The sequence below is a fragment of the Mustela nivalis genome, assembly GCF_964662115.1.
Source record: "Mustela nivalis genome assembly, chromosome: 9".
NCBI classification, from domain to species: Eukaryota; Metazoa; Chordata; class Mammalia; order Carnivora; family Mustelidae; genus Mustela; species Mustela nivalis.
Genome location: NC_139028.1, coordinates 22,787,022 through 22,806,138, shown reverse-complemented (window position 1 = coordinate 22,806,138; position 19,117 = coordinate 22,787,022). Strand labels below are relative to the sequence as shown.

The following is a 19,117-nucleotide window of genomic DNA, read 5'->3' as shown; positions in this document are numbered from 1 at the left end:
CAATGTGAACATTAGTAAGATGTCAGATCTAGAGTTCAGAATGACAATTATCAAGGTGCCAGCTGGGCTCCAAAAAAGCATGGAAGATATTAGAGAATCCCTTTCTGGAGAAATGAAAGAACTAAAATCTAACCAAGTTGAAATTTTTAAAAAGCTATTAATGAGGTATAATAAAAAATGGAGGCTCTTACTGCTAGGATAAATGAGGCAGAAGAGAGAATCAGAGATATAGAAGACAAAATGATGAAGCAACTATGGGACCACAAGGGGAGAATTTGAGAGATAAGTGATGCCATAAATGAAACAATATTAGAATAATTAGTAACCAGAAGAGCAAGAAAGAGAGAGAGGGACAGAAGATATATTGGAGCAAATTACAGCAGAGAATTTCCCTAATTTGGTGAAGGGAACAAGCATCAAAATCCAGGAGGCACAGAGAACCCCCCACAAAATTGATAAAAATAGGTCAACACCCCATCATATAATAGTAAAACTTACAAGTCTCCGGGACAAAGAGAAAATTCTGAAAGCAGTTCAGGATAAGAGGTGTGTAACATACAACAGTAGAAATACTAGATTGGCACCAGACCTATCTACAGGGACCTGGCAGGCCAGAAAGGACTGGTATGATATATTCAGAGCACTAAACGAGAAAAATATGCAGCCAAGAATACTATGTCCAGCTAGGAGTCATTGAAAATAAGAGAAATTTAAAAAAAAAAAAAAAAAAAAAAAACTTCCAGGGCAAACAAAAACTAAAAGAATTTGCAAACACCAAACCATCCCTACAGGAAATATTGGAAAAGGTCCTCTAAGCAAAAAGAGAGCCTAAAATTAACAGACCAGAAAGGAACAAAGACAATATACAGTAACAGTCACTTTACAGGCAAAACAATGGCACTAAATTCATATCTTTTAATAGTTACCCTGAATGTAAGGGCTAAAAGACCCAATCAAAAGACACAGGGTATCAGAATGGACTTAAATACAAGACTCATTGCTGTCTGCAAGAAACTCATTTTAGACCCAAAGACACCTCCAGGTTTAAAGTGAGAGGGTGGAAAAAAATTTACCATGCTAATGGACATCAAAAGAAAGCTGGTGTGGCAATCCTTATATCAGATAAATTAGATTTTAAGACATGAGGAAGATGTCTTTAAGAGATGAGGAAGAGGGGCGCCCAGGTGGCTCAGTGGCTTAAGCCTCTGCCTTCAGCTCAGGTCATGATCTCAGGATCCTGGGATCGAGCCCTACATCAGGCTCTCTCCCTCTGCCTGCCTCTCTGCCTACTTGTGATCTCTCTCTCTGTCAAATAAATAAATAAAATTTTAAAAAAAAGAGAGATGAGGAAGAACACTGTATCATACTGAAAGGGTCTGTCCAACAAGAAGATCTAACAATTTTAAATATCTATGCCCCTAACATAGGAGCAGCCAATTATATAAACTAATAACAAAATCAAAGAAACACATTGACAATAATACAATAATAATAGGAGACTTACAACACCCCCCCCTCACCGAAATGGACAGAGCATCTAAACAAAAGATCAACAAGGAAATAAAGGCTTTAAATGACACACTGGACCAGATGGACATCACAGATATATTCAGAATATTCCATCTCAAAGCAATAGAATACAGATTCTTCTCTAGTGCACATGGAATGTTCTCCAGAATAGGTCACACCCTGGGTCACAAATCAGGTCTCAGCCAGTACCAAAAGACTGGGACCATTCCCTGCATATTTTCAGACCACAATGCTTTGAAACTAAAACTCAACCACAAGAGGAAAGTTGGAAAGAACTCAGATACATGGAGGCTAAAGAGCATCCTACTAAAGAATGAGTGGGTCGACCAGGAAATTAAAGAAGAATGTAAAAGTTTATGGAAACAAATGAAAATGAAAACACAACTGTTCAAAATCTTTGGGACACAGCAAAGGCAGTCCTGAGAGGAAAGTATATAGCAATACAAGCCTTACTCAAGAAATAAGAAAGGTCTCAACCTAACCCTATACCTAAAGGAGCTGGAGAAAGAACAGCAAAGAAAGCCTAAATCCAGCAGGAGAAGAGGAATAATAAAGAACAGAGCAGAAATCAATGAAACAGAAGCCAAAAGAACAGTAGAACAAATCAACGAAACTAGGAACTGATTCTTTGAAAGAATTAGTAAGATTGATAAACCCCTGGCCAGACTTATCAAAAAGAAAAGAAAAAGGACCCATATTAATAAAATAATGAATGAAAGAGGAGAAATCATAACCAACAGCAAAGAAATACAAACAATTATAAGAACATATTATGAGTAGAAACAGGCCAGTATTCCTGAGGAACACAGATGCAAAATTCCTTTAAAAATATTAACAAAATGAATGCAACAATACATTAAAAGGATGATTCACCACAATCAAGGAATTTAACCCAGGAACTCAAGAATGGTTCAATAACAGCATCAATGAAGATGATACTTCATATTAACAAAATGACAGGTAAAAATCATATGATCATCTCAATAGAAACACAAAAAGCATTTGAAAAAAATTCAACATCCATTCATGACAAAAACTCTTAACATAATGGGTATAGAGGAAACATGCCTCAACATAATAAAGGCCACATATGACAAACTTAAAGCTAACACCATACTCAATGGTAAAAAGCTGAAAGCTTTTTCTCTAAGATCAAGAACAAGACAAGGGTGTCCACTTTCACCACTTGTATTCAATACAGTACTGAAGTCCTACCCATAGCAATCAGATGAGAAAAAGAAATAAAAACATTCAAATTGGTTAGGAAGAAGTAAAACTGTCACCATTTGCTGATGACATGATCCTATATAGAGAAAACCCTGAATCCTACACACACACACACACACACACACACGCATGTAATCTGTTAGAACTAATAAATTCAACAAAGTTTCTGTACACAAAACAAATATACAGAAAGCTGTTGTGTTTCTACACACCAATAAAGAACTAGTAGGAAGAGAAATTAAGAAAACCACCCCATTTATAATTGCATCACAAAGAATAAAATACCTAGGAATAAATTTAACAAAGGTGGTAAAAAAGCTATACTTTGAAAACTAAAAGATACTGATGAAAGAAATTAAAGATGACTCAAATAAATGGAAAGATATACCATGTTCATGAACTGAAAGAATATTGTTAAAATATTCATGCTATCCAAACCAATCTACAGATTCAGTGCAATCCCTATTAGTGCTCACTGCCAACAGCATGTGTACTAAAACTGAGACAATACAGATAAGATTAGCATGGCCCCTGAAAAATGATGAAATGCAATGCAATCCCTATTAAAATACCAGCAGTATTTCTTACAGAACTAGAACAAAAAATCCTAAAATTTGTATGGAACCACAAAAGACCCCAATAGCCAAACCAACATTGAGAAAAAATAACAAAGTTGGAGAATTCATAATCTCAGATTTCAAACTTTACTACAAAGCTATAGAAAACAAAAAGGCACTGTACCAGCTCAAAAATAGATACACAGATCAATGGAACAGAATAGACAGCCCAGAAATAATCCCGCACTTATACTGTCAATTAATCTTTGACAAAATAGGCGAGAACATACAATGGATGAAATACAATCTTCGTAAGTGGTGTTGGGGAAAGTAGACAGTTACATGCAAAAGAATGAAACTGGACCATTTTCTCAAACCATATACAAAAATAAACTCAAAATGGATTACACACCCAAATGTAAGATCTGAAGCCATAAAAATCCTAAAAGAGAACAGAGGCAGTAACCTCCTATACATCACTGTAAGCGATATTTTTTGTCTCCTCAGGCATTGGCAATAAAAGCAAAAATAAACAATTGGGACTACATCAAACTAAAAAGCTTTTGCACAGTGAGGAAAACCATCAACAAAATGAAAAGACAACCTACTGAATGGGGGAAGATATTTTCAAATGATATATCTGATAAAGAGTTAATACCCGAAATATATAAAGAATTCCTACAACTCACCTCCAAAAATAAACAAAATGAATCAATGTTATTTAAAAAATGGCCAGAGAACCTGAATAGACAATTTTCCAAAGAAGACACAGCACAACCAACAGACACATGAAAAAGAGAGTCAATATTACCAGTCATCAGGGAAATGCAAATCACAACCTCTATGAGATTACCCACACCAGTCAGAATAGCTAGTATCAAAAAGACAAGAAATAATAAGCATTGGCAGGCATGTGGAGAAAAGGGAACTCTGGTGCCCTATGGGTAGGAATGTAAATTGGTGGAGCCACTATGGAAAATAGTATGGAGTTTCCTATATAAATTAAAAACAGAACCACCATATTACCCAGTAATTCCACTTTTGAGTATTTGTCCAAAGAAAATGAAACACTAACTTGAAAAGATATATGCACCCCTATGTTTATTGCAGTTTTATGAAAGCCAGGATATGGAAGCAAACTATGTGTTCATTGACAGATAATTGAATAAAGATGTGGTATATGTACACAATGGAATATTACTCAGCCACAAAAAAAGAATGAGACATGGATGGTATGCTAAGTGAAATAAGTCAGACAGAGAAGGAGAAATACCATAGAATTTCATTTATATGTGGAATCTAAAAAACAAAACAAAAAGTCAGAAACAGATATAAATACAGAGAACAAACTGGTAGTTGCCAGAGGAGAGGGGGATAAGGAAATGGGCAAAACAGGTGAAGGGAATTAGGAGATACAAACTTCCAATTATAAAATAAGTCACAGGGATGAAAAGTACAGCACAGGGAATATAGTCAACAATATTGTAATGCCTTTATATGATGACAGAGAGTAACTACAATTATCAGAGTGTTTCACAGTGTATGTAATTGTCAGATCACTATGTCGTACACCTGAAACTAATACTACACTGTATGTTACCTAACTGGACTTCAAGTAAATCCTTTGAAAAAAAGGTATGTCGGGGCGCCTGGGTGGCTCAGTGGATTAAGCCACTGCCTTCAGCTCGGGTCATGGTCTCAGGGTCCTGGGATCGAGCCCCGCATCGGGCTCTCTGCTTGGCAGGGAGCCTGCTTCCTCCTCTCTCTCTGCCTGCCTCTCTTCCTACTTGTGATCTCTCTCTGTCAAATAAATAAATAAAATCTTAAAAAAAAAAAAAAAAAAAAAAAGGTATGTCAACTACATGTTAAATAAATAAATAAATAACATTGAGAGGTATCTTCATGCTGGGGCTCTAGCACAAAGAGATACAGCAGTAAACAAGACAGACACGGACACGGACCTCAAGGCAGTGTCTATCATACCACCTTGCTTCCCCAGCAGCTGCCCTCTACCTCCTCCCTAGCCACACTCTGGACACAGTAGAAGAGTTAAAAATCCACCTGGGCAGGAGAGGGTCTACATGGACCTCTTTTCATCCCCTATTCCGACCCCAGAGTCATCCTTCTAAAGAATGCATCTCTCTGGCCATATCACACCGCTCCTATAGACCACTGATGACTCCCCATCACCCACACCGAAACAGACAAGAGCTTTCTCAGAAGGCTCTTTCCCATTTTTCCAGTGTCCCCTCTCAGCATTCACTGCCTCAGACAACCCCAAACTGCCTGCATTGTCCCATACCCACTTTGCTTTGTCTCTATGTTTTTGTTCATACCATCTCCTCTGTTTTAATGCCCTTCCTTCCCTTCATCTGGTTTATTTGTTATCTATTGCTGTGTATCAAACCACTCAGACTAGTAACTAAAGGCAACTACAATTCTGTGAATCAGCAATTTTTAGAGATCAGCTGGAACAGTGCATACATATGCTGACAGCATACATATGCTGACAGGTGTGCTGGGGTTGGATGCTCCAAGAGGGGCTCACAGGGTGTCTAGCCATTGGGTGAGGCTCCCAGCTGGAGCATCTCAGTTCAGGTCTCTCTCCTGTGGCTAGCCTGGACTCCTCACATGGCAACTGGATTCCAAGAACCAAGTCCTGATGGGCAAGGGCTTATGAAGTCTCTGCCTGTGTCACATCTGCTGAGGTCACATCTGCCTAGGACTAAAGCATGTCATATAGCTAAGCCCAGAATCAGTTTGTTAAAGGTGTGACTCATTGGGGGGCCATTAATGTAGCAATCTACAAGTCTGCCCTCTGCCCCTACCTAACGCGCAGGGTTTGTCATCCTTCCCAAAACACCCAAAATAGTATCCAATCATACACCAGGCTCAAAGTCCATGATCTCACAAGGTGCAGCAAGTCTGGATGTGACTGAGCCTCCTGGGGTACAGCTCCTCGTGTGTGGCTCCTTTTGATCCAAAGACCTATGAACTAACAAGACAAGATGTCTGCCCTCCATGTGCCAGCATAGAGTCAAGACACAGGCACAGGAGAGCTATTAAAAAGGAGAAAAATAGGAGGCATATAGAGATCACTGATTCAAAGCAATTCTGAAATCCAGCCGGGTTCTGTTATCAGGACCCCTCCCTCATTCTACTTGAATAGCGTCCAGTTCTGCGTGACTTCTAGTTATACCCACTGGGCTCCTGGTTCTGGCCCTTGTGAATATTGGCCACTTTACTACCCATAGAAAACTGGGGGTCCAGAAGCCTATTTTCACTTTTTAACTATTTCAGTTCTTTTTAGCCCAAACTAATAGAGTCTTTTCCAAAACAATACTCTGAAACTTTATGGGTTTTCCTAGGGGTATTATTAGCTTCACTTCTTGCTCCAAAAGCCACATATATAGTTAATTTCATGAAGATTCTACTCCAGCTATAAAACAACTTTACTATTCTTAGAAACCCTTTTGGTTAACTGACGTGGTCTACTAGGCACCACCTTAAATCCTCTAGGGGTCTTAACAAAGATTCTACAATTGATTCTACAATTCTACAATGGTTTCTTCTTTACCTTTAGACCAGTTCTAACTTGGGGGATCTGCTGCCTGCTATAGAGACTGGAAATGAGAACTAGTTTTCCTTCCCAAACCAGCTAGCTGGACAGATCCTTATTTAGCTCATCTCTCTGTTATTATACCTGACATGCCAGCTAGAAGCACCCAGATGGCACTTTTAACATCCCACCTCTACATCTCTTAAGCAAAACCCAAAAACTCATTAGGCACACTTTCTGCCGGTGGCCTTGACACTATGTAATACTCATCAGCCTTGGTCCAAGCAGTTTCCAGCTCCCTTTCAGGGCACTCAGAACTCTGCTGCCTGTCATTCAAGCCTTCACCCACCATCCTGTTCCAAATACCACATGCTCTGGCTTTTAAGACAGCACCACGCTTTTAGTATCAATTCATGTGACAGAAACCTATGGTTACATAACAAATCACCTAAAACAATAGCTTAAACAACCTCCATTTTGTTAAGCTCATCAATTCTCTGGACAGATTTGTCTCTGTCCCACCACATCTGGTGCCTTGGCTTTAAAATGTGAGCAGCCAGGTGGACAACTCAAACAGTTTTGGTGCTGAGATAATCTAGAAGCTTCTTTATCTACATATCTGGAGCCTGGGCTGAAATGACTCTGAAGACTAACTTCTCCTGGGACCATCTACCAAACTGCCTATATAATGTCTTTCCATGTGACTAGGGCTTCCTTACAGCATGGCCTCAGGATAGTCAGGCACTTTATATGGTGGTCATAAGAGGGAACATTCCTGCAAACAAAATAAAACCTATATGGTCTTTTAAGATCTAAATTCAAAAGTCTTGGGGTCCCTAGGTGGTTTAGTTGGTTAAGTGTCTGCCTTCAGCTCAGGTCATGATTTCAGGGTCCTGGGATCAAGCCCCATATTGGGTTCCCTTCTCAGCAGGGAGTCTGCTTCTCCCTTTCCCTCTGCCCCTCTCCTCCCCTCAGCTTGTACTCTCTCTCTCAAATAAATAAAATCTTTTTTAAAAATAAATAATCAAAAGTCTTTTAACATCATTTCTGCCATAGTCCATTGACTGAAGCAGTTACATCCCCATTGAGATTCATAAGGGAATACAGACTAACTTCTTGATGAAGCAGCATCAAAGAATCTGTATCCAGGTTTTAGAATATTCACCTTAGGAGGCTTACCTGGGATGCTTTAGTTCTGTTCTATGTGGCATCAGTTGGGATTACACATGCTTTTGTGATCACTCTTGTGGTAGTCAGTGGGAGCTAGTTGATCCCAAGTGGTGGTTGATCTAAACAGAGGCACCTCAGTTTATATGGCCAAGCCCACAATAAATGTGGAAGGGAATCACACAAAGGGCATGGGTACCAGGATGCATGCTTCATTGGAGACCATTAATGTAATAATCTACCATACCTGGGCAACTCTCGTTCATCTTGAAAGACTCAATTCATAGCTCACCTCCTCCAAGAAAGCCTCTCTGACAGACTGGGTCATCACTTGCCCCTTGTTTGCGGTCCCACAATGCTCTCTACACATCCTACCATCGTCCTTACCTTACTGCTCTCTAACCATCTCTACACCATTTCTGTCTCCACCATTGGACAAAACTTTGAAGATAGAGATGTTGCTCTGTTGATCTTTGTAATTCCAGGATCTAGCCCTATGCCTAGAACACTGCACCTAGAACAATAATGTCTTTTAATTATTTAATTATACACCCATGAATAAGGTTTTTGAAATAAATGTTGAGGGGTGCCTGGATGGCTCAGTCAATTGAGCTTCTGACTCTTGATTTTGGTTCAGGTCAAGATCTCAGGGTCCTGGGAATCAACCCCATGTTTCTCTACCTCTCCTTCAATCAATCAATCAATCAATCAATTCTTTTAAATAAATAAATAAATAAATAAAACATCAAGTATTATATTTCCATTGGTGCTCTGTCCCCTTGCCCTCTGCCCTTTGTTCTAAGAGATAACTTTTATTTTTTGTCACACTCTCCAACCAAACAAGCACTTCTTCAGAAAGTGACCTCACTTGGGGAGTTGACCTCAACTAGAGATTAGGAGAAGCAGCAGAGTATAGAGGCCATGATTCCAAGATTTTTGAATTTCATAGACTAGTCATGTTTCTGAAGAAATCTGCAGGTCAACAGGAAGTTACCACCTTACTTTTTTCTTTTCTTTTCTTTTCTTTTTTTTTTTTTTTTTGCCTTTGGACATTAAAAATACCTAGAACAATAATGCCTTCTACCACCGCTGCTACAAAGAAGCAGAGAGGTATAACCTTAGCATGAAAACATAGGTCTTCCCAAGGAAGGGAAGGTAGCATAAGAACTCAATTAGCCCCAAATTAGGATTCAACAGTATGTGCTCTCAACACAAAAAATCTGAAGCACCTCAACAACCTAACCACAAGTCCTCCTTCCAACTTAGTTTCTGCTAATAAGTTCCCCAAGCCAATCAAACCTCCTTATCATGGAGACGAGGCACAATTCCCGACTATCTCTGAGTAGTGGGCTTCACTTCCATGCCAGCCCACAGAATTATTCAGCAAGCCAATATTAAATAACGAAGTCTGCCTCCCATAGCTCCTGGCTGTTCACTCCACTCCTGTGCAACCTCTATGTGTGGTGTCCTCCTCTGGGCTGTGAGCATACGTGACTAAGAAGCTATCATCCATCTCATCTTTCTGGTGTCAGGGATCGTGTGTTCAGCCATCTCCAAAACCCAGGGGTAAAACAATCACTCCCTTATTAAGTGAAGAGGAGGTGATCAGAACAAGGGGGCAACCTCACAGCTATGTTTAGAGTACCCCACACTGTCCTTGTTTTTCTTATTCAACATGGACCAGTGAAATCAGTTTAGTAGAAGTCGGAAGGGAGCAGTAGAGAGCACTGTATGAGGAGTCAGAACATCTAGGATACAGCCAGCCCTGGAAATGTTTCAAAATATTTGTCAGTCCTTTGACAAATCCTTCCTCTCTTGAACCTAAGTCTCCAGCTGTAAAATGATGGGATAGCTTCTGTCTTCTCTGGGATTCTATAAAGCCAATCTGATGAAACTGGTAAGAAGTGAATGGCTGGTTGTCCTTTGATTACCCTAAAGGAATATGAATTTTTAGAGTTTTTACCCCATGGTCCTTAGCTGGGGCAACTGGAGATAATGGGAGAGTTCGCTCTAAGGAACCAACAGAACAGCCACAGGCTGTCAGTAAATCTTGCTTTGGGTGAATTCCCTGAAACCCTTCCTACTGTCAGCACCCTAATCCCATACCATTAGCAAAAGGGAGATGTTAAAATTCCATCCCCTTCTCCAACCTGTGTTCTACCCCTGCCCCCAGATTGTCTCATTTGAACCATTAACTCCAACCAGCCAGAGATCTTGCTTTAGTAGACAGAAAAATGAGAGTCCACACTCCCCTCCCCTTCCTGAACTAAAGTGCTTGGGGACCCAGAAAGTAGGCCAGGCCCTCATAACCTTATCAAAATAGCACAGCTCCGGGGCGCCTGGGTGGCTCAGTGGGTTAAAGCCTCTGCTTTCGGCTCAGGTCATGATCCCAGCATCCTGGGATCGAGCCCCACTTCAGGCTCTCTGCTCAGTGGGGAGCCTGCTTCCCTTCCTCTCTCTGCCTGCCTCTCTGCCTATTTGTAATCTCTGTCTGTCAAATAAATAAATAAATAAAATCTTAAAAAAAAAAAAATAGCACAGCTCCCATCCAACAACACTCAACAACACTCAGAGACTCCGCCACAGAGCGGGAAACAGCAACCAGGGTCATGTACAGACAGAGCTCAGATATCTTCTGTAAGATAAGATGCCTCTGGGTATCCCCATGTTCTGCCAAAAAAAAGAACTGTCTCCAATCCCATCCATACATGTGCCTGTGCCTATGCATATGTGTGTGTGTGAGAGAGAGAGAGAGAGAAAGGAGAGAGAGAAGAGGGTTAGGCCCCAGCCTAAAGCAACTGTGCTCTGATAGGAAAAACCTCCAGACTGAGAACTAGAAAGCTGTTAGCCAGGAGACCACATGTGTGCAGTGACAGGGAGGCCGCCAACGTTTCCAGAATGTAGCAGGAAGAAGAATGGGCAAGAGGAGTTGGTGGTAAAGGCTGACAGCCAGGAGCCAGGACATCTAGGGCCTTAAAAATCACCAAGCAGAAAATAAGAAGCCAGGTGACCTGGTCTATAAAGAGGGATGGTCTTACCAGATCAGCATTCTGCACTCCCCAGACCCTGGGGAGCTTATGAAAAGTGCAGACACAGGCAGTGTACTGCTAGGCTAAGGAGATCCCAGGTGGGCAGGGACAACTACATTTTTTATAAATCCCCACCCCCCCCCAGCCCCCAGAGCATCTGTTGTTTATCCTGGTCAATGGCCCCTAGACTGGACCACCCTCGAAGCTCGTTCCAGTTAGAAAGTCCCATCCCTCAGAGAGCCGGGAAGCCACCTAACCTCCCAGGGAGGGAGAGGGAAGAGAGTCTCCCACTTGCCAGCCCAGGGATGACTTCCAACAGTAGCACTGCAGTAATGGAAACTGCGGTTAAGGTGCCAGGGCTGACTTCTGTGAAGAAATAGGAGAACGGGCAGGCAGATGGCAGGGAAGCAGGGCCAGCCCACAGGATGCCCCAGCCAGAATCCGCAAAGAGGCCATGAGGATGCAAATCAAGCAAATAAACCTTCGTTCAAAAAAAAAAAAAAAAAAAATCACCTCACCTGTGGGTGGGGAGACAAGTCACTGGCACTGGCCATTAAAAAAAAAAAAAAAAAGAAAAAAGATCCAGGGGCTTCTGGTGACTTGAAATTGAAGTGATAGGACTAGGGGAGGGTGCCCCAAGGGATTAAGAGCCTGGTTTCCTCTATTCTTTCTAGATGCTCCTGTCTCCTCCCCTTTCCCACAGTTCCACAATGTCGCCTCCCACTGGGCTGGGATGTAGTGGTGGAGTGGGCCAGCACTGAGGACACTGGGTTCCACACCCCAGGTTGGCTGGCCAACTCTCCCACTTACTAGCTGAGAAACAGGATGGGAAGTGGGATGAGATGAACCCAGCATATTGCTGGGGGGTCAACACAGCCATGAATATACTGTGCCCAGCACAATGCTTGGTGTAAAAAAAAAAAAAAAAAACAAAAAAAACAACCAAACCAGTGCTCCTCCTCTTGTCTGGAGACCAAACAAGCAGACACAACTCAGGGACCAGGGAGGAGGTGGGGCAGGGATGGGAGTGTCAGGAGGAGTATATGAAACCAGATAGAACCTTCTAGCTCTGCTCCAGGAGGTGCCAGCCCCAGAGCAGAAAGCCCCAGAAGGTCCGGATGTCCTGGGATGGATGAGGAGTGCCGCAGGGCTCAGGACCAGGGAAGGTGGGATGCAGTGCCTGCCTTGCCTCTGAAGAACTGTTCCAATGTGGAAAAACACCCATCATCTTCCTTTGGAGAAAGCCTAGAATATTCCAACTCCAAAACTTCTCACTGTTGACTCCAGGGAGGTGGGCTCCCACTGAAAAGGGGGAGGGGGGAGGCGTGGGCACTGACCTAACGGGCGGGTTTCCTGCCCCTTGGTTTTCCCATAGGCTTCAGAAGCCTAATTCAGAAGAAAGGGTTAAAGCCTAAGAAGGGGAGCAATCATTTCGGGGTTCTGGAAGGCAGCTAGCGTTCCCAAATTGCCCCACCCTGATCCCCCGGGGCCCTAAGCCCTCCTATCCCGGGCCTGGCCTGCCAGCCAGAGGGTGAGGTCCCCCTTCTGCGGCAGACCACCACTCTCCTACATCTATACCGGACCGCTGCCGCCTCTTTCAGCCTCTCTTCCTCGCCTCCCATACCCCCTCCCATTCCCCCTTCCCCAGTCTCTGATTGGCCGGTCCCTGGGCCCACCTCCATTCCCAACCCCCGGTGAAAACTGCGGGCGCGGGCAGGCTGCTGCAACTGGAGGCGGCGGCGCATCCGGGGGGAGCCTGCAGCAGCAGAGGAGGCCCGGAGCCCAGGTGGGAGCGGGAGCCAGGGCGGGACCTGGGGCGCTGGGAGAGGCCCCAAGTGCCCAGGCAAGTCCTCCCAACGCGAGGCTTCGAGAAAAGGTTCGGGGGGTGCCCTAGCAAGGAGACTCCCGGTGCTTGGGTAGGGGTCTGCTTCCCAGGTAGGGGGGAGCGGGACGCAATTGCGGCAGACCAGGGGCCGTGCCGCACCCCGCGTTTCGCGGAAGGTGGGCTGCCCGGGTTTTCACCCCCTGAAGGGATGGTTGCCTGGGGCCGGGACGCTGGAGGAGAACCGGGATGAAGGGCGCCAAGGACAGCCTTGGGTTCTACTCTCCACGCAGATGTCCCCAAACCTAGCTCGCAAAGGCATGGGGTGGGGGCGGTGAGATTTCGGGACAGAACGGATGACCGAGAGCTAGGGGGAATCTCTGCCCTGCAACCTCGCGGTGGGCTGGGTGCGGGGCGTCAAAGGGCAGGGAAACCGCAGTGCCGCGGGCGGGGACTGGAAGGCGGGCTGTTGGGGGAAGGGAGAACTGGGAAAGGATGAGAGGGGGAAGGGGGACCTCAATTGGGAGAGGAGACGGGTGGAATACGGAAATAGAATGAGGGTGGGGCTAGTCGAACGGGGGCTGGAGAAGGAGGGAGTGCAGAACTTGTCTGGGTTCTGGGCTGCGGGGCCACCAGGCACAGGAAATGAAAACATCTGTGCCTCCCCTACCGTTAACTGTGCCGTTGGGTCTCCATCCTGGGGCTTCCAGCCCCAGCCCCATTTCATCCCGTCCTAGCCAAGGCTTCCCCTTTTCCCTCCTAGATCTCAAGCTCGCACCCCTCCTCCATAAGTCAGTGTTTGTGAATCAAAGCCAGATGCCGACCCCCTCTTTCCCTAACAGCACCCCTGGGGCCTTCTTAGTTATATTTCTGAGCAGGTGCCAACTGCCGCCCCCTGGTACTGCTGGGGACCCAGCCTCGCCCAGCTCTGGAGTGCCTGGGGGGCCTTGGAGGCAGCCAGCTGCGCATCTGGGCAGGGCCCTGCGCGCCCTCCCACGCGCAAGCCCTTCCTGCGCGGCCTCTCTCCCCGGTGAGCATCAGAGCTGACAGGCCAGGCTACCTGCTCCGGGACACCAGGATGTTGGTCCCGACTAGGCTTTGAAGAAAAGGCAGGGAACAGAGCTTAAGCAGGGAGTGTATTGAAGCCAGACTGGAAAACGGCAGGCCCAAGAGACCTGTCCAGAGAGCTGGACATCTGCAAACATCTTGGTTCCTATGCAATCAGAGAACACATGCAATCAGAGAGCACTGTCGCAAGGCCCTTAGCTGTAGGTCAACTACTGGCCCATCTGGAAGCACCTTAGCCACACAGTATGAAAAATTTCTAGAGGAAGGGACTTAACATTTACAGGCCACTCACTATGGAGCAGTCCTAGTGGCAGACATTCACCATTTTCTTAATCCCCATCACAACCCTGTGATCACTCATTCATTCATTCAGGATCTTTTGAGAATCTATTATACAGCAGGAACTGTTAGGGTATTGGGGGGTTTTCTTCTAAAAAAGAAATAGAAAAGTTGGGGCACCTGGGTGGCTCGGTGGGTTAAACCTCTGCCCTCAGCTCAGGTCATGATCTCAGGGTCCTGGGTTCCAGCCCCGCGTCAGGCTCTCCACTCCGTGGAGAGCCCACCTCCCCCCCCCCCCCCCCCCCGGCCTCTGCCTACTTGTGCTGTTTCTCTCTCTCTCTCTGTGTCAAATAAATAAATAAAATCTTAAAAAAAAAAAAAAGAAAGAAAGAAAGAAACAGAAAATCCCCGAATGAGAAGTTTTTGTGTAATGGGTAGGGTTTTAGTGTTGCAAGATAAAAGGAATTCTGGAGATTGCCTGCACAACATTGTGAGGGAACCTAATAACACCACTGAACTGTACACTTAAAAATGATTAAGACAGAGGCACCTGGGTGGCACAGTCAGTTAAGCAACTGACTCTTGGTTTAACCTCAGGTCATGATCTCAGGGTCCTGAGATCAAGCCCCGGGTCCCACCACACAGGGACACAGATCTGCTGGAGATTTTCTCCCACTCTGCTCCTCCCCTATCCCTTGCACATGTGCTTTTTCTCACTCTTTCTCTCAAATAAATCTTTTTAAAAAATGATTAAGAGAGTAAATGTTGTGTTAGCTCCACTTTGCCACAATTAGGATATAGGATGTCTCTGCCTTCCTGAAGGAAAAAGGAAATGGTCAAAGTCCCTTTACTCTAGGCTTTCCACACAGAGACACCATCACAATGTGTGTCCTCCCCCTCCCCTTACTTTCCCAGAGCAGGGAGGCACCAAGTGGCAGTGTCACAGTCACTCAGAAGTGGGAGGGGAGAAGTACACAGAGAAGCTTGCCTGCCTGGCTCGGCCATCACAGCATGTGTCCCTGAGCCACCCCCCCCAGCCCTACCAGTAAATGTGGGACCACCTGCTCCATCTCCTGGCTGACCCTCATCCTGTTGCACCCTCAGATCAAGGACTGAGCTCCTGGCACCATGAACCCCACCATTGGCTTCGCTCTTCTGCTGACAGGTACTGGGCAAGGGGCAGGGCTGGGATTCCAAGTACCTTGGCTTCCTTCCCTTCAGAGAAGCTAGCTTCTTCCCTCCCAACCTCGGAGCGGGAGATGACAGAGAGAGAGGGCTCTTTTTCATCCCTAAATCCGCTGAGTAACCTAGTTGCTCTTCGGGCTGCCTGAAGCAGTTTTTGGAAAAACAGTTCACTGAGTTTGCCCCATACTGAGCTGGGATCTCCAAATGGGAACCGGGAGCCTACATCAACTCCCCAAGATCTCCTGCCCTCTGGGACACCAGGACTAAAAAACATGAGGGAAGGAGGCTGGGTCTGCATCAGGGAAGTGGAAGTGGCCCCCAGGGACCTCTGGAGTGGGGAGAGGTACCCAAAAAGCAGACCCTTGTGCCCTCCCTGGCCAGGCCACTCTCTCCAGTTACTGTGGGTGGGAGGTCCCCTGCTCTCCAGGCCCCCCCAACTTGGGAGTGGGCACTGCTGGTGCCAGTCTTGCAGGTAGCCCGTGGGCAGAAAGTGACCAGCCTGACAGCGTGCCTGGTGGACCAGAGCCTTCGTCTGGACTGCCGCCATGAGAATTCTACCACCTCGCCCATCCAGTATGAGTTCAGCCTGACCCGGGAGAAAAAGAAGCACGTGCTCTATGGCACTATGGGGGTGCCTGAGCACTCATATCGCTCCCGAACCAACTTCACCAGCAAGTACAATATCAAGGTCCTCTACTTATCCAGCTTTACCACCAAGGACGAGGGAACGTACACCTGTGAACTCCGGCTCTCTGGCCAGCCCCCCATCACCTCCAGCAAGAATGTTTCTGTGCTCAGAGGTGAGGCAAGCTCCCAACAAGGCCAAGTGAGCTGGGAGAACAGGCTAGAGGAGAGAGGGCTGGCTAGGACAGCAGGCAGTCCCCTTAGCCAGACTAGAGAAGAGCGGGGCCTAGAACCTCTCTCTTCCTCCCCCCAGCTACTGCCTGGTGCCCTGGGGAACCACTGCCTGCTTTGTGTATGAAGGGAAAGGCTAAGGGGACAGTGAGACAGGCGGAATGGTGTCACAGACACTTCTACCATGACTGGGCAAATCACTTGGCCCCACCCCCTGTCCTCCTCCATACCCCCCACCCTAGAAAACAGGGAAGACACTAGCTACCTCACCCAAAGTTTTCTATAGAAGGTGCTTGATAAAAGATTTGATATGACGTTTGTTCAAGACTCAGGAAGCTGCGAATGAGAAAGATAGTTGGTTCTACTAAAGCAGACTGGCCCTGGTTCCAGCTAAGCCAACATGGCACCAGTCTGCCCAAGGGAATGTGCCCCAGCTCAGGGCCCGTGGCTGCGTGAATCCTGGGCCCTCTTCACTCCTGCCCTGCTCTTCCCCTCCATTCTCTTTCCACAGACAAACTGGTCAAGTGTGAGGGCATCAGCCTGCTGGCCCAGAACACCTCGTGGCTGCTGCTGCTCCTGCTCTCCCTGCCTCTCCTACAGGCCATGGACTTCATCTCCCTGTGACTGCTTGAGCAGGAAGCCACATGGCCCGGGCCAGAGACCCTACTTCTCTGCATTGGCTGACCCCCTCCCCCTCAAGTCCCTCACACAGCTCGAGGAACAATGGGGACCCCCCCATAAGGAATCCCAGCGCCGCATGCATCACCGTCCCAGCCCTCTGCCACCCCCCCACCGTCTCACTCCCTCTCCGCACGCCACTGGCTGTCTTTTTTTTTTTTTGTACTCTTTGTTCCAGAGCTGCTTCTATCTGGTTTATCCTTCCTTTTCTTTGGGAGTTTGTGAAAAGGGAAGCCAGGGTTGGGGACGTGATGGAGAGTGAGGGAATGGAAGGGGTAGAAGGATAGAGGGTCCCAGGGGGACGAAGGAGGGGGGTCATCCTTGCCCACCAGGACCATGGGCCTGGGAGAAACCTGGAAAAGAAGGAGGAGGAGGTGCATCTGGGCCTAGTACATCCCTCAGCAGGTGGGGATGGTGCCCAAAGACCCCGGATGTGAGGGCACTGCCAAGCGTTTGTGGCCCATAACAAGAGGACAGAACCGAACATCTCCGGGAGCATTCGCTGCCACAGCAAGAAGCTGTCTTTTTACCACTGCAGAGGTCCCCTTGGGATTGTGGGCCTGGCATGGCCAGGTGACAGAGCAGAATCTGCCTGGGAGTGGTGCTGACGGAGGGCTGCAGACAGGAAGAAGAGAGGGTCCAGCATTCCTCTGTACCTGATGAAACTACAATTAAGAGCCTACTGTCCCTCACTACCTCAGCCAGCAGCTGAGCGGGTGGCAGAGGACCAGCCTCCTCCCAACCAGTCCCAAGCTCCTAGAGCTTCCAGAATTCTGACCTAGAGGCAGGAAGCCAGGCCAGGTGGAGTCCCTGAGCAGAGGAGTGTGTGGCCCGAGTGTTCGGGAGGCTCTTCTTTCCCTCCCTGGTCAGTGCCAGACCCCAGTGGCTGGAGGCTGAGCCTTCCGACAGTCCTCTGCTCTACAGGTCAGGCTTCTTGGGGGCCTGGGAGGTTTGGGGTGGGGGAATCTGAGGCAGCCCTTGGAGAGAGACATGCCTCGATAGATGGCTGTTCCCAACCCCCAGCTCCCTGCCCCACCCTGGCAACAGTGTCCTGTCCTGTGACTGTGTATAGTGCACCACAGCTTCCGGTATCTCATTGAGGAAAAAGAGAACCACACAATAAAACCAAGCCTCTGGAGAATGCCTGTCTGCGCTTCTCTGCTTTGCTGCTCCGTCTGCCCCCAGGTCCTCTTCCCCTCCCTTAGTGGTACATCTAGGAGCTCCAAATCGCCCTGTGAAGTCTCCCTCTCCCCTGCCTTCAGCACTTCCCCTCCCCTGCTGCCCCCAGGGTGGGGAGGGGGGGGGTGGTAAGGGGGAGGGACACTGCATGCTGGACTTTCCAGAACAACTCTAACATGGCACATTTGCCCCAATAAATGAATGTTCCATCTCCACTGACTGACCTGGCAGGAACAACAGACATACCTGCCCGAATGTGGGCCAAGCCACGTGGCCCAAGAGGCTAACAAGAACTATGGGGTAGAGTCTGCTTTTTCTTCTTGGACCTGGTTGTTCTCAGAAACGCCCCCTCAAGGGACATCTGCTACAGAGAGGGGAAGTACAGGGGCATCAAGAGTAAGCATGGGAGGTGGCACAGTGGCAGTCCACGCCATCAAGATGTTAAAGACAAGTATGTCTTCAATCCGACACACCTATATCCAGGACTGCAGGGAGCAGGGGGTGGGGAGAAAACACAGCCTGGTTCCCTCCCCTCAAAGTCAATGAGTAGCATGTGAACATCAGTGGTCATCCTGGTGCCGGGAGCTAGAACGGGACCGTGGGATGGTCCCAGGGTCCCCCAGAGAGCCCAGCCGGCTCTGCCAGGAAATGTGGGAGCAGAGGGTGGGGACTATCCACAGGCTCACTCATCTGGTATTCCCCACCATGTAGGCTGCTCTGAGCATTTACTTAAAGGCCCAGGATCTAAATTCATGCCACTGGCTCCCACTCTTCCTGCCACCTCCTATCGACGCCTGTGCCCTGCCAGCGGCCGTGCAGTGACCATACCCGAAGATGGCAAGAGAAGCCTGCAAGTTGGAGAGGGAGCTGCCTGTGTCATTGACCATGAGGCCCACATCACTCAGGATGGCGCAGCCAGCCTGGGGTCTCCAGAGGACACTAGGGGACACAGGCTCCTCTTGTTCTGCCCTGTTTGAACTTC

The 19,117-nt window shown here is 47.0% G+C and overlaps 1 protein-coding gene and 1 long non-coding RNA gene across 5 annotated transcripts in view; one reads left to right on the top strand and one right to left on the bottom strand.

Annotated features, from left to right (window-relative positions):
* Positions 1 to 19,117, bottom strand: part of LOC309840968 — a 215,419-nt gene that overhangs the window by 182,515 nt on the left and 13,787 nt on the right. The gene's annotated exons all lie outside the window — the stretch shown is intronic.
* Positions 12,745 to 18,097, top strand: THY1 (Thy-1 cell surface antigen). Of its 3 annotated transcripts, none has more exons than XM_082683668.1 (4): positions 12,745 to 12,855; positions 15,343 to 15,403; positions 15,888 to 16,223; positions 16,790 to 18,097. In XM_082683668.1, exons 2-4 carry the CDS (start codon positions 15,367 to 15,369, stop codon positions 16,900 to 16,902), a joined length of 486 nt encoding a protein of 161 aa, XP_082539794.1. In that variant the 5' UTR covers positions 12,745 to 12,855; positions 15,343 to 15,366; the 3' UTR covers positions 16,903 to 18,097. The 3 variants fall into 3 exon arrangements, with proteins under 3 accessions (XP_082539794.1, XP_082539795.1, XP_082539796.1); XM_082683669.1 differs by having other exon boundaries at positions 12,765 to 12,912; XM_082683670.1 differs by having other exon boundaries at positions 12,765 to 12,945.

What these genes read in the sequence shown, in the direction of transcription:
- THY1 (XM_082683668.1), top strand. Translation starts at nt 15,367, where the DNA reads ATGAACCCCACCATTGGCTTCGCTCTTCTGCTGACAG. An exon ending in CTTCGCTCTTCTGCTGACAG is followed by an intron (nt 15,404 to 15,887) that starts GTACTGGGCAAG and finishes TGCTGGTGCCAG; the next exon opens with TCTTGCAGGTAGCCCGTGGG. An exon ending in GAATGTTTCTGTGCTCAGAG is followed by an intron (nt 16,224 to 16,789) that starts GTGAGGCAAGCT and finishes CTCTTTCCACAG; the next exon opens with ACAAACTGGTCAAGTGTGAG.